The sequence below is a fragment of the Zerene cesonia genome, chromosome 2 (assembly GCF_012273895.1).
Source record: "Zerene cesonia ecotype Mississippi chromosome 2, Zerene_cesonia_1.1, whole genome shotgun sequence".
Classification (NCBI taxonomy): domain Eukaryota; kingdom Metazoa; phylum Arthropoda; class Insecta; order Lepidoptera; family Pieridae; genus Zerene; species Zerene cesonia.
In genome coordinates, this window is record NC_052103.1 from 746160 (window position 1) to 761523 (window position 15364).

The window sequence follows — 15364 nt, forward strand, 5'->3', positions numbered from 1 at the left end:
AAACAGGTACAATGTAACTTCGCTCTATGACGTCACACTGCTTACTGTACGCTCAAGGTCCTAGGGCGCTGCGTAGGGTAGTGGGTGACAAATAATTGGAATTAACTGGTACGGATTGTACGTAGAATAAATTATAACTCTAATAATTATATAATAAAAATCTTTACTTATCCATACCTTACATTGACATTGCATATATGTGGCTTGAATTATTGAAATTAAAACTCTTTGTGTATTTAAAAGACTTCATCGAGTTGCAATACATGTACGTTGATAATTAATTCTACTTTGTAGTATTGAAATGAAATGAAAAGTTTTTGATAGACTCTAGAAGACTAATAGCGTTATTTCAATGTGCACGTCGGCAACAGATAATCACGGGCCCGGTGATGGCGGCGGGCGAGCACCGCTTCCACCCGGAGTGCTTCGCGTGCGAGGCGTGCGGCGCGCACATGGACGACACCGCCACGTACGCGCTGCTCGACCGCTCGCACCTGTACTGGTGAGTTTGAAAACTACCCGCTTAAAAAAAATGTTTTGTTTTTTATGCGGGTAGTTGTAGACCCGCCACATAACACTTATGACGACTTATGCTGTGCAAACAAAAGTATGCAGGCATTTGACCACAGGTCTGGTCATCAGGTCTACGTCTAAGTAGAGGTGATCTCGGTGGTGCTATGCTTGCTTGAGTGAAACTTATTTTATATTTTAAATTTTCGCAGAATATTATTTTATATTATTAAAAAAAGAAGATTAAGGAGGGTTACAGTAACAAACACAGATACGTACAGTGCAGCGACTCGCTGTCACGCATACATAACTATACAGGTAGCGATACCTCGAGAGGCCTCGTCCCTCTCCCTCCGCATTCCCTTAGTTCACTCTGTCATGTTAATATGACCGCATTGTATATTGCGAAACGTATTTATATATAAATAGTCTTGTTGCAATGAATTTGTAACCGTACTGTGTATATCGCGCGCAGCGGCGCGTGCTACGCGCGCGGGTCGGGCGGGCCGGGCGGGTCGGGCGGGTCGGGCGCGGAGCGGCACGCGATCCGCGTGGTGCGGCTGCCGGCGCGCGCGCTGCGCCTCGCCTCCGCGCGCGGCGCGCTCTCCATCGCGCAGTGAGTATGCGACCATACGTGCACACGCGCCTACACGTACACGACACGAGCGTACGGAGTATACACGTATTAAACCCCACCCCTCCCCCTCCCCCTACGCAGAATTCGCAACACGACACACACACGCGTACACGCACACACACACACACACACACACATACACACACACACATAGTATAAGCCACATGATACTCACTGCATTGTACGCGCAGAGCACGCGTACAAATATGACGTAAGCTTATACATGTAGGATTCGCAACAGGTCAACAGGCATACTGTACATCACACACGCATAATGTATAAACACATTTTATACTATTGTTTCATTTTCTCTATTTTATTTGCTGTATTTTAAACCATGATATTATTATAAAACCACAGGCACAGGCTGTTGTATCATACATTATGTAAAATAATTTGGAAATAATATTATATATATTCTAGTGTCATGATATTGGTTCCCAATGAACTCTCCACCAAATCAACCTTGAGATTTTGATGAAATTTTTCATTTTATGTGTAATTTGGGCCAACTTAAGATATAGGATACTTTTTATTTCGATTAATTATCCCAATATTTCATAATCTTAATATTTTTAATTATTACTCACCCACAGCAACGCGTGGCCGGGTATGCTAGTTTTATTATAAAATAAATAGTTGGACACACATTAAAAACGAAGCAGTCATTAGTATAACCTTAATGATGAAGTCTTATCAGAAAAAGTCAGTTTGACGTCATGTCACATTGTCCCTAGTTGTGTTCACTTGAAATATTTTTCTCTGCAGCTCGTTTTATTGAAGAAAGCGTCGAATAATTATGTAAGAGTGTGGATTTGTGTTAACAGATGGCGTTATATTAAATAACAAATACTTTTGATTTTATTTAATTGCTTCGTTTCATTAATATTGGAAGATTTAATGCCAGTTTTACAATTTGCTGATATGGTCAGCGATAGCACAAATAACTCGTATTTTTAACTGACAGATTAGCTATCTAGAACAAATCTATAAATTGTAAAACTGGCTATAAGTCTAATTAATATCATTATGTAACGTTAACGTTGGGTAATATCTGGGTAATTTGAAAAATATATATAAGTTTTGTAAATATTTTTTATCATTATAATTTGTCTGTTAAATTGATCTTGGATCCGATTTAAATTAGGCCTTGACTTTATTATCTGTCCTAGCATATAATTAAAATTATATTCTAGGCGAGCGAAGCCGCGGGATGGCGCTAGCATTTTTTATCCGCTCAATGCAGTGTTATTAATATGATTTAATATAATAAAATTTAACCAAATCGAACTAAAGAGTAATTAATTATCATCTTATAAAGTGTTCAGTTGTCAATGGATACGGGTCAAAAAAAAAATGGATCGTTTAAAAACAAAACTCGTTTTACGCAATTTACTGAAATACACCAACCAATTCATTGCAACTACAATCTCATTGTAATATATTTAAATTTTTAACGAATATATGCATTTTAACTTCAATTTTTTTTAATGTTTCGCGAAGCCACGAGACGAGCGGGGGAGATGAATGTGTTAATTTTTCTTTATTAATTGAAATAATTAGATATGAGAAATTTTTTGAAAGAATAGAAAAAGTTCGATCACGGGGCGGGATTCGAACCCGCGTTTCTTGTCTAACCGTAGCAACGCCTAGCCTCTCGGCCACCCGTGATCCCGCCACAGTAATCGAATTTTTTTTTTTGATTCAAACATTAAAATAACGGATGAAACATAAATATAACTGTGTTATAACGCGCAGCGAGCGCTGTGCGGGCAAACTGTCCGCGCTCGTGCGCTCGCTGCTCCGCGCCGCGCTGCAGGCGTGCGTGCACCTCACGTGCCATAGGTATACCGTTGGACTACGTTGATTGGGGCTTGCTTCACATAGAGTTGTTACGTATACAGGGTGTTTCGGATGGGCACAATCGTTTATGCAACTTATAGTTTTGAATACGCTGGTTATTTAAATAATAGTAATAAAATAACCGACGCATTGTTTTTTGAGATGAATTTTTAATTCATAAAATTAGGATGAATTTTTGAAACACCCTGTATATAGTTTTAAGCTTGTGTTGTTTGACGCGTTTATGTAGACATATGTGCAATGTGCATGTGCACTTTGTGTATATAGGCTTGGAGTATTTGTTGCTTGTGTATGTGTGACATGGTTCTATGGTTTGTTATCTGTGTATTTGTTAGTTTGACGCATGATTTATATGTGTTACCGCTTGCGATATACGTCGTGTAGATGTGTTTGGACTACGCATTTTGATAATTTAACTTGAGAAAACTCGTGTCTTGTTGGGTCATGAAGGTGTATTTTCGTTTGGACTGTGTAGTTTGACATGTGTTTGATGCATGATCTCTTCTTGTAGACCTGATTAAATTTTATTTTTTTTTATAATATTGCCAGACACGAATATTTATTCGTAACATTCTGTTTTTGAATATCATGTATTCTATTGATTTATTGGTAGTTTTTATTTTGATATGATATGTATTGGCTTTTTGGGAGTATCTTTCCGAATTATCCAGTCACCTGGACGTATTAAAGTTTTGGACATATTGTAATTGTTATATCATACATTTCCGTGTATTACTTTTACCTGTACAAAGTGTTTGTTCATGGTTTTGGTTAGTTTTTTTTTATCACAAATTCACTTCGCATAATTGTTTCTTATTTTTCTCTGATTCTTAGCATGTTACCATCGTCATAAGAAAGTAATGATTCGTTTTCTTAGATATACGATTAACTTAAAGCTAATCCATATAAATTTGCCTGGATTATACACATTTTATCGTCTCTGTTTAAATATGTTTCTTTAGTGTTTTTTTTTTGCTATCTTGTAAAATGGTTTTTGAAATACTTGATTCAACCGTGTGTATGGTCCTATAGTCTACATTTCTTAGTGAGGAATTCAATAAAACAATATAAATATTTTGACATTAAATTTAAAATTGACAATTTCGTTCGAAAACGAATCATTTCTTGAATTTAGAACGCCAAGGATCGGTTTCACCGTTTACTGATAACATCCCTGATAGCCTATCGCCTATTGATAAATATCTTCATAGATTTGCAACTTAAACTGACTGATTTCATTAACAAAACCTACCCACGAGCATTAATTAAAACGTCCGTACGAAATGAGCGCAACACTCTAAATTGTGCGCTCTTGTGTAGTGTAACTCGTGTCTAGTTGCAGCTTTATAATAAGCAACTTTATGCAATTCGCGTAGAGTTGAATTTACTTTATATGCCTTATTTGTTTAGTGACACTTCCGATCGTTACTTTGTATGAGACTGCATTACTTTATATCTATGCCAACAAGCTGTGATACCGGCCAAAGATATAGAAATTTTTATATGGTAACCCTAAATTAAAAATTTAAGTCAGTACAACACCTATATATGTATATATTTCTTTCGAATCTATAGGATAGACTCCAGCTGCGGTATGCTGACGCTACACATCGGTGACCGCGTGTTAGAAGTGAATGGGTCGCCGGTGAGGAACCGGCCCTTGGCTGAAATAGAACGAGTGCTGGCCAGGCCTGATGTTATACAGGTAATAATTGAGAATTTATTTATTTACTGTTTATGGTTTCGCAAATTAGTCGGGTGTTTTTTAACAAATTCGACCTGTATTTATAATTAAATGCGGATTGCGAATAGTGTGTATAATGATTTATATTTATAATGTAATATTATTATTGGAAACATTCGTGATTCTGTATGTTTGTTTGTAAGGTTTTTACACGACCGATTTCAAAATTAATTCACACTTAAAAGGCCGCATCTTAACTGAGTGACATGGTCTATATATGTACAACGAGCGAAGCCGGGTGGACAGCTAGTTCGCAATATAACTTATACCCCTCTACGACTCGTAAATCTGTCCCGGCTCACTATACGAACATACAGATGAAAATAATAGAAGCGTCTTAAAATGCGAATAAAATACTCACTTATCCCTCTAACAGCTTACAATAGAACACAATCCGGACACAATAAACGCCAAGCGCGGCGTCAGTACAATCAGCGATGATAAACTTAAGCACGACAGCAAGTCGCCCGTAGAGAGGAAAATAAAGGAAGACCTCAAAGTGCCCAAGAAGCAATCGGAGGAGGAGGGCGTGAAAAAGGAGAGACTGTTCAAGAGGAAGGGGGAGGAGGGGGGCAAGGTGCGGGTTATGAAGCGGCGGCAGACGCCCGCTTCGCCGCTGCTAGGGGATAAGGAACGGAGTAGCAGCATGTCGAAGTTGCTAGATGTGTGAGTTTGAGATTTACTTGGGAAGAGTTTAACTGAAAATATTTGGCTTGAATTTCTTATTTTTATTTATTTATTGAGACATCAAATATACCATATCGATAAATATACTATAATATAGTATGTTTAAAATGATTTAATTGTCAGAGAATAAAGTATAAATATCTACGAATTGTTGTAAATTATGTTAGTGTAGACGAGCATTTGACTATAATCTAGGAAAATTTCCAAATTCATTAACAGTAAGCTACAAGACTATAGGGGGATTCCGCTTCCGTGATAACCCATTTTTTAAATTTTATTTATTTATCTATAAAAATTACTTGCCATTTATTAAATATATGCATATTTACTTGATCACTTCAATCAATTCGCCTTTATTTTTGTGTTTGTTATCTCATAACTTTTTACTGAGTGAACCGATTTTTATGATTCTTTTTTAGAATCTGGTGTTTGCCATATGGAATATTTAGAATCTAGTGTTTGCCACATTTAAATTTGGTCTAGGTCTTACCATATGGTCCCATTTAAATTTGGTCTAGTTCTGACAATTTGAAGACGATTTAGTTTCTTGCAAAAAATACATATTCATTTAAACAAATAATGCTACCATAGAACTGTCCTATGATCGATTATGATCTTCTTTACTCCCAGCGTGGATGGAGAAGAGTCGAGTGGAGTGCTGTGCGATCTGAGCAGAGCGAGGTCGTTCCGCGCCGAGCCGGCCCCGGGACAGAAGGTGTTCCGGGCTTCGGACTTGCTGCAGGTAAATAAAAAAAAAGGTTCCAATATTTTTTTTACATGTCACCGTCGGCAATGGAGGTGGGTCGCTTGATGGTAAGCGCTACAATGGATTGCCGACTTTAAATTGGATAGGGTTGACAAAAGAATTGACGAGAGGATTAAAGGAAAAGACTGGGAAGTATAAGGGAAAGGAAGCTTTTTTTGTAAAGCAGCATAATATAAGATCTTCTATTTTGTTTCCAGGGTGAACTATTAGGCACAGGTTTTTTCGGGCACGTGTACAAAGTGACGCACCGAGCCACTAACGAGGTGATGGTGCTGAAACAACTCTACCGGGTCGATGAAGAGGCTCAAAGAAACTTTTTAAAGGTATTCGTTATTTAATTGTAGCATTAAATGTGATTTATTAATATTTGGAAAAGAACTCAGCTGTGCGGACGAACCGGTAGACAGAAGCAAATATATCTAAGCGATTTTCGCGTGGATGAGTGGAAATGTTTGGACACAAAATTGTGTTCATAATATTATAAGGATTTGAATAATAGGAAATTTGGTAATGATGATGGTTTCGGTCTTCTTTTGGTAATGATGATGATGGTATTCGCTTTCCCCGGGGTCGTGGTTATCGATGCAAGATTTCCCCACTTAAAAAAAGTCTGTTAATGAGATTCTTCCCAGTTTGCCATATCACCGTAATTTATGAAGGTGAAGTCTAATTGCGAATCACACGCCAGGAGGTGGCCGTGCTGCGCTCGCTGCGGCACCGCAACGTGCTGCGCTTCGTGGGCGTGCTGTACCGCGACCGGCGCCTGCACCTCGTCACCGAGTACGTGGCCGGCGGCACGCTGCACGACCTGCTGCAGGTGCGCACCGCCCGCTCGGGGCGCAGGCGGCTGAGGCGCCCTACCGCCCGTCAATGTTTGCAGAGGCGTAAGGCGATTGCCAATTTTGAGAGATTATAGGGGGGGGAGAAAAGGAGTGGGATTGGTAAGAAGAAGGGTACGGGTTTCCGGGTGTGCTGTTATACGCAGCGATCCATCGGCGTTCTGTTCCGCGACCGGCGGTTGCGCCACGCCACCGTGTACGTCTGTATCGTTTTACACTGCTTCGGACTGCACTCCGGTAACAAAACAAGCAAGTAGTTTTTAACCTATCACTGCATATCATTAAGGACAGTCGCTTCCCCCGTCTGCATATATGTATTTATGCTTAGATCTTTAAAACTACACAACAGATTTGAATGGGGTTTTTCTCGTATCCGCAGAACACGAGCCGGCCGCTGAGCTGGTGCGCGCGCGCCCGGCTGGCGCGCGACGTGGCGGCCGGCCTGGGCTACCTGCACCGCATGAACGTCATACACCGCGACCTCAACTCGCACAACTGCCTCGTGCGGGCCGATCAGGTGATACATGCGGCACGCACGTGCACGCACGCACATGCGCACGCACGTACGCGTGCACGTACTCGTATATCCACACTCACGCATATGCACGCGTGCATGTACATCCACACTAACGCACAAGCACGCATACACTTACATCCACACAGACGCACACGCACGTATGCACCCGGACACACACACACACACATAAATTAAGTGTGCTAATTTTTATTTTGAATAAAATTAAATCTCTGACGCTTTGGATACGCCAAATGATATTAATGTATTGCAAATAAGGGCCATTATTTTGAACAGCCGATCGATCAATTGATCAAACATACAGCTTGGTAAGTTTTCATACTAAATAATGTTATTGTTAGTACAACAATTTGTTAAATGAATGCAGGACATGACAGTGATAGTGGCGGACTTCGGTCTGGCGCGCGTGGTGCAGCGCACGGCCAGCAGCACGGCCAGCAGCGCGGCCCCGCACGCCTCGCTCAGGCGCAAGCGGTACACGGTAAGCCGCTCATTTACGTGCTACTGTTGACACATTAAATAATTTTATCAAATTAGTGTATTGTCATCGGTCCTCAATAAATCTACAAAGTTTGAACGAAATCTGGCCGTTTAAAGTGGGTCAAAATCGCGCCCAAAGAAGTCGGTTACAAACAAACATACAGGTGAAGCTAATAAAAATCGTGTAAAAATATTCTTGTGGGTGGTTCGCTCTGATATAATTGTGATTAAAATGGACATGTTTAATTTTCTGTCAGGTATTTTTTCGTCATAATAATGTACTTATATACTCCAATACTTGTTTCAAATTTACTTCTGAAAGAGGAGAAGGGCAGATGACTTATTGGCAGATACCTTCACTAGAACTTACCCTGAAAATGGCAGTGTTTCCTTGTATAAGTTTTATACAAGAAAACGCATTAAAAGAACATTGTTTCACGTTATATGAAAGCTTGGTTGTTCCCCGTGTCAGGTGGTGGGGAACCCATACTGGATGGCGCCGGAAATGATGAACGGCAATCTGTATGATGAGAAGGTGGATGTGTTCTCCTTTGGCATTATTTTGTGCGAGGTGAGTTTAGAGGTTAAATTATTTAGTTTTTAATGTACTTATAAACACATAGACAAAAACCAGTATCGATGGTTCATGAATACATTCTTTTAAGTGCGTATGTGTTCTGTAACAAAACTTCATATTTCTATTTATTTATTATGTATTGCCATTCTACTAACAATATTACTATTGGTTAAGTTATAAATACACGTATCAAACGTAAAAAATACGATGTAAATGACAGTAGTGCTAAATACTTGACATATTAATCAAGAATCATTATCATCATTGTCACCCCATCAACCACCAAGACGCGCCCAGTCCGTTCTGCTGTTTCACTAGTTCAATTAGTGCTATATACCTACCTGGTCCGGTGAAACAACAGGCCGGGCGCGGGAAATCGTGTTCTCGAATGTTCCAGAAGATTCTAGAAGGTTCTAGAAGAATTTGGAAGAAATTGTGTATTGTGTAATGTATTTGATTATAGGAATAGACGATGATAACGATTTGTATTTAATTGGATAATAAATTATAATTATGGAAAAAAATTGTACTGCATACAAATATTATTGTCTTCTTACAGGCAACTATAAGAAAACATAAAAATATTTGTTTGTCTGAAAGTCTACGTTTTCGTCTAAAAGACAACGAACTATCAATTCCTATCTATAGATTTTGGATTGAGAGTTAAAGTTGAATTCAGCCGTTAATCGTAACCTAAACACATTTGGCCTATTATCTATCCCCAGATTATAGGCCGAGTGTCAGCTGACCCAGACTTTCTGCCGCGGCGGTCTGACTTCGGTCTGAACGAGGCGCAGTTCCTGGACAAGTTCTGTCGCACTTGCCCCGAGCCCTTCTACAGGATCGCCTTCCTGGCCTGCAAGCTCGAACCGGACGATAGGTATGCTTTGTGGGAAGAGCATATTAGTTATCTCGCATAGTCATATGGCTCAATTAATAGTTATGTAAAACATCAAATTTAAATTTTAAAAACAATTAATTGCTTAGTATTATATTAATATTAAATATGTTATATTTTATATGTTGCACTAATATTATAAATGTGAAAGTTTGTTTGTTTGTCAGTCACGCTAAAATTACTGAACAGATCTTGATGAAATTTGTTATATAGACAGGGTATGAGTTGACTTTGGTGATAGTAATCTTGATATATGGGCGGAGCAGGGACCAGCGTCTATTTATCGTTGTTGTTGGTAGGCCCCCGTTCGAAGTGATGGAGATCTGGCTGGAGTCGCTGGTGCTGCAGCTGTCGCAGCCGGCGCCGCTGCCGGGCACGCTGCTGGCGGACGTGGAGCGGTACGCGCGCACCACCGCCGCGCCCGAGCGCCGCGCGCACACTGACGGCGGCGTCTTCTGCGCCAACACGCGCACGCGCACGCGCCGCAGCCGCGAGGACCTGTGCGAGGTGCCCCACGAGGAATTGTCTTGTCGTGATATTCAGTTTTATAGCATTCATATGCTTTATATATGAGAATATTTAAAAGAAGAAAAATAAAAAAAAAATAGTCTCTTTGCCAAGTAGTAGTAGTAAGGAAGAGAGGCCGGCCGTCTGGGATCTCGCAGTAATCAAACTTCTTCTAGTCTTTCGGTTTCATGTGCCTGGAGGATATTATTGATTTTGTACTCTTTATCGCACATAAGTGATTTCAGATTTACGTGAAAATCAGTGTCGATAGCCGGTTTCCCTTTGTGTAACGTTCATTTACATTAGATAATGTAATACAAAATGCTCACTAACCCGGTGGTACGGTGGGTATACGCTCGCACACGTAACCAACACCCCAACGTTGCGGTTGCAGGCGGCGGCGGGCGAGCGCGCGGGCTGGAGCGCGCTGGGCAAGTGCGTGTCGGCGGGGCAGGTGTGCGCGGGGGCGGCGGGGCTGGGCGCGGGGGGCGCGGGGCGGGCGCGCTCGCGCTCGCACCACGCGCTCGCGCCCGGCTACATCCTGCGCGCCGACGGGCCGCGCATCGACATCACTAAGGTCAGTGGGCGCCGCTGTGGGCGGTACTGCGGTGTGCCAGAGTCGGCTGTAGCGTTCATGGATATATGGAAGATGAAATTCCATGGAATTTTATGAAGAACCACGACGATCTAGGGCGGTGGGCGGTGGTAGCGCTCATCATTAGACAACCTACAAGCTCCATTACCAACGTTGTCATTAAAAAATTTGCCGTGTACATATTACATATTTAGAATAAAATGTAAAATTTGAATTTGAAAATTGACACGATTTAGAAAAGAAACTATAGAGTTTCTTGTCGGCTCTCTTTCTCTCTCTCTCTATGTCTCTCTGTCTCTCTCTCGCTATAGAAAATGCTCATACTCAGAATACCTCCAGCATTACACCTTCCACAGTGGGATACATTACTTGCTACTTAACATTGTAAATTTTCAACCCAACATCAACATCTTCAGAATAATTTTCTTCAGCACGAGCAATGCTTTAGTCACATGCTACACTATCAATATTACCACAAACTTTTTACACTCCTCATCAAAATCTGCTCTAGCTTTAACATCATTTTTAAATGAGATCTATTTAAATCATTATCAGTAAATTGCATCTACTGCAGCTTTTATAGCCAACACCGCTAAGGCAGAACCATCACTATTTAAATCAAGAGCCATTGTGTCTATTTTGTCTATACTTCCTGTTTTCTTATTATTATCATAGCCTTTTAACACTACCAATATGAGAAATATTTATTATAGGTTGACGTTACAGGTTGACGATATATCGGAATGGCTCGATCCTCCACCGCTCAAACGAACCAGCCCCGACTCCCATCTCAACAACTTGCTAAACGATACGAAAACTAGGAAATTAGAAGATACCAACTTGCCCGCCTTCCTCAGAAACCAGTCGGTGGAAGGGCTGGAGACCGACCAGAAGGAACACGACCACCGCCTGCCCTTCTGCAGACACCAAAGCATTCCCGACCACTGCGAAATACAGACTGACAATGAAACCGACTCCTCCGACGACGAACTAGAAATAAGGATAGACTGCAACCCCAAAATATTAACGGACATTGTCAAGAAGGGGAATCTGCTCGCGAAAAAAGCGAGCTACGACATCACGGACTCGCCGGATAACCTCGAAGAATTGATCCCGGTGAAGGAGGAAATCCCAAAGACGGTGGACAAGTGTGAGAAGAATTCGCTAGCTAAGAAACTGCTGTCGCCGAAACTGAGCCGACTTTTCAAGCCGAACACCACGGAAGTCGTGAGGCAGAGGGAGGAAGATAAGGAAAAGTCTAGAAGCAAGTTTTTCGTCCAACGACCCGCGTCTCCCATCCGCTCCACGTACAGAGTGCGGCCGGCTGGCGACGAGCCGAAAATTAGCCGGGACGTGATCAAAAGCGACCTGAAGTTGGCCAGTTTGGGGAAACCAATGACGCCTATATTCAGACGACATTTGGCGGATCGACAGGACTTCGACTGCAGATACAGTTACCGGGATAAGACTCAAGATAAACTGGACAGGCGCAAAATCGAGCCTCCGACGCGAAAGGCGCAGAATTTGACGCCGCTTTTAGAGAAGAAAGATGATAAGCCGAAGCGGAGGGAGGGCATCACGCGCAGCAATTATGTGAGGCTGGCGAATCTCAAGATCAGCAAGGAGCTGAAACCGGAGGGAGAGGTGAAAGGGTCGCCTGTAGAAAGGGTTATATAGGTTAATGTGTGTTCTAAGTTCTTAGTCTCGTAGGACAAAACGCGTACGAAGGTTGTGATGTAGAAATCTTTCGGAATATCTCAGGATACTTACAACGTAATTCTTTTCAAAAATCATTAATTACTTCTTTAATACCATCCTAATCCAGAGGATTATCTATACAAATAATGTCGGAGCATACAATCTGAAATTCAATTTCTATAACTCATATCGGCTCAAAACATTTTAAATAAACACATTATTATAATTCTATTCAACCGACGAAATATAAAAGCTCTCTATTTGTCTATAATTTTGATGGCTTCGTACCTCCGTGGGTTTTGAACCGATTGCCATTCTTTGTTTGATAGGAAACTGTTACCATTTGGTCCCATATTGTACCTTGGACTGTTCCTCCCCATGACTGTTTTGTAAATAATGATCATATATTTAGATATTTGATAATAAAGCGCGTTTTTTCTCGAGACTGAAATGAGGAACACAGGACACAGCGCCGGCGGTCGGCTCCGAGCATCAGAATGTATTGTTATATTGTTCCTTCCATGTTAGCGTTTTAGAATTTATCACATCATTTGGTTTAAATGCTATTTACAAGTATATTGCGTGTTATTGTTGGTTTGGTCGACCGCTGGTGTAGTTTTGTAAACCGACTTTATTTATCTTTAAAATTATCGATAGTGAAATAATTGACTCTAGCTCGGAAACAGCTGGAACGATTTGGATGATATTTAGTACAATGTATAACCTAAATAATCTTATAAAGATGTTGAAAATAAATAAACATATATAGTTTATTACGAGCGCAGTGAAGCGATATATAAGCAAAATATTAAGCATCATGATATAAAATGTTCGTATACTTTTTTTCGTGCGAAGTAGGTTAAATGTTAAATGAAGTCGGTTTCCAGTCGTCTCTTGCCAATGTCGTGTTTATACAGTTGTTGAGTTGTTAAGTACTTATCGTAATACGCTTGGACGGAGTGGAGTTCACCAGTTGACTTGCCAACCGATACTGCTCCTAGAATCTATATATTGGGGTCGCTATAAAATAGTACAGCTTCATTTGTAGGGAATTATGATGATGTTAAAATCAAAGCAAGAAAGTTACAGGTCTTAACTTCTGAATATTTAGCGAAATACTCAATTTTTCTATCGATTTTTTAAGCTCTGGAGTTGTTGTCTTGACATCTTGAAGTAATACTAACCACCAGATGCATAGCTCTGTCATATTCCCACGCCGGAAGTAGTATGTCACGGTGACCCTTCAGAAAGTGCGTATGTGATGGCGTTAGACGACTTTGTCTCCCCCCCTCCAGCAGTTCAAGAAACGAATTCAAAAGTTTCCAAGACATCAGAAGCACTAGCTAATTCTGAATTAATTGAGGTCATATTAAATACGTACCTATTTTATAGCGAACCCAGAACAAAGTACTGTAATATAGTTATAATATCTTAATAAAATTTTGATACAGTTATTGAACGTTTCAAGTTTTATACAAATATACAATATTCAATAGTTTTTGTACGCGTTGTTTTAGCACAAAATATAGCGGTTATAGGTAGGTGCTTTTGCAGACTTCCCGGTGCCTTTGTCGAGACTGCGCAGTCTGTCAAATTGTCATCGAAAATAATGGTAGCCCTACACGATCTTTCAATGCATGACGGTAAGTTGGATCAAACAAATTTGATCGAGGATAAATTTCATTTTATAACAATATGAGATTTTCTTACAGTTCAAATTGACAATAATGTTCTTGTATGGCTACCACAAAGCGTTGGCCTTGCGCCTGAAGTATTAGACATTTTGTGGATTTTCAATCGAAACGATCGGTACCTCAGGCCCACGGCGTTTAGAGTTATTTCGCCGTTATTAAATTAAACTTTAAGCAAAGGTGTTAAAGCTTTATATAATTTTTGCGTGTGATTGATACATATATTTTCCTTTCACTCTAATTGGAAAGCGTCTAAAGTTTTACCCCAAAAATAATCGATCAAAATTTATATAAATATATTTACAAATTGTATTATGTGTATATTTTCAATATTTTTAGAGGTAACAAAGTCATACTGGCAAATGCTTGAATATTTTTCTCATTAATATGACTGCCTTTGTAATAAATTTTGGCAAAAATGTAATTAATAGTTAATTTGCCATATAAACGAATTCTTTCCGTCTTCTAAAAAAATATTTACGCTGCTTAAAAAAAAAATATTTAAAATGCCCACTAGTGCCAATATATATAGTAAATAAACCTTTATAATATTACGTAAATGTTATTCAAAAAGCATTTTTCATACAATTTAATTTATCCAAGAGATATATTGACATTTATTAACTAGCATAAATTTTGTATAACACCTCCAAATGTTTGGTTTTTGATATTATTTTTATATTATTTTAAAAAATGTTATTTCCGCAAGCCCGCCTCTTTGTATTTTATTACTTATATTATATACTTAATTGACCAGATTTATGCTTAAGTTTACTCTGAGTGATTTCTAATAAAATTAACTTGATTAATTTATTAACTTTTTAATCGCATTTAGTTTTATTTAGGTTTAGAGCTGATATAGTGACAGGGTGCCATGTTTATTTTAATGTTTTTTTTTTAATGCAACGAAGGGTCGATTAACGGTTTTGAAATCGGTTTTTAACTTATTTCCATTTCGTTGCATTTGTGAAATTTTGTAATCTCATCAGCGTGCTCATAGTTTTTATATTGTCTGTGATACATTTTGTTTTTAAAATGTTGCAATAACTAGTATTACGTATCTTTATAGTAATTGATTAACAATTTATTTCATATATTTACAAAATTAACAAATTAACCTTTTTTAACATAGGTTCCGTCTTTTTGCATTCCGACTCTTTATATTGTTTGTAAGTACAAAAATAAAGGGATATATTCAATAACATGTGTTTTAATTCGATCTATCTATCTGTATACTTGTTCATTTTGGTATTTTTATTCCTACTACAATAATACTCGATTACGCCGAACGTCTTTAAAGTTATATAAATGGCCCATCGTGTGGTACTGTAACCATG

At 39.4% G+C, this 15364-nt stretch overlaps 1 protein-coding gene across 1 annotated transcript in view; it reads left to right on the top strand.

Annotated features, from left to right (window-relative positions):
• LOC119834438 (LIM domain kinase 1) overlaps positions 1-15023 on the top strand; it is a 24174-nt gene extending 9151 nt beyond the window's left edge. The window contains exons 4-18 of the mRNA XM_038358801.1: positions 372-502; positions 986-1126; positions 2906-2992; positions 4586-4715; positions 5131-5420; positions 6072-6183; positions 6405-6530; positions 6896-7024; positions 7426-7563; positions 7949-8062; positions 8534-8632; positions 9364-9518; positions 9836-10043; positions 10438-10620; positions 11365-15023. Coding sequence (XP_038214729.1) covers positions 372-502; positions 986-1126; positions 2906-2992; positions 4586-4715; positions 5131-5420; positions 6072-6183; positions 6405-6530; positions 6896-7024; positions 7426-7563; positions 7949-8062; positions 8534-8632; positions 9364-9518; positions 9836-10043; positions 10438-10620; positions 11365-12315 — 2994 coding nt within the window. The 3' untranslated portion in view covers positions 12316-15023. The remainder of the gene's footprint in view (positions 1-371; positions 503-985; positions 1127-2905; positions 2993-4585; positions 4716-5130; positions 5421-6071; positions 6184-6404; positions 6531-6895; positions 7025-7425; positions 7564-7948; positions 8063-8533; positions 8633-9363; positions 9519-9835; positions 10044-10437; positions 10621-11364) is intronic.
• The last annotated feature ends 341 nt before the right edge of the window (positions 15024-15364 follow it).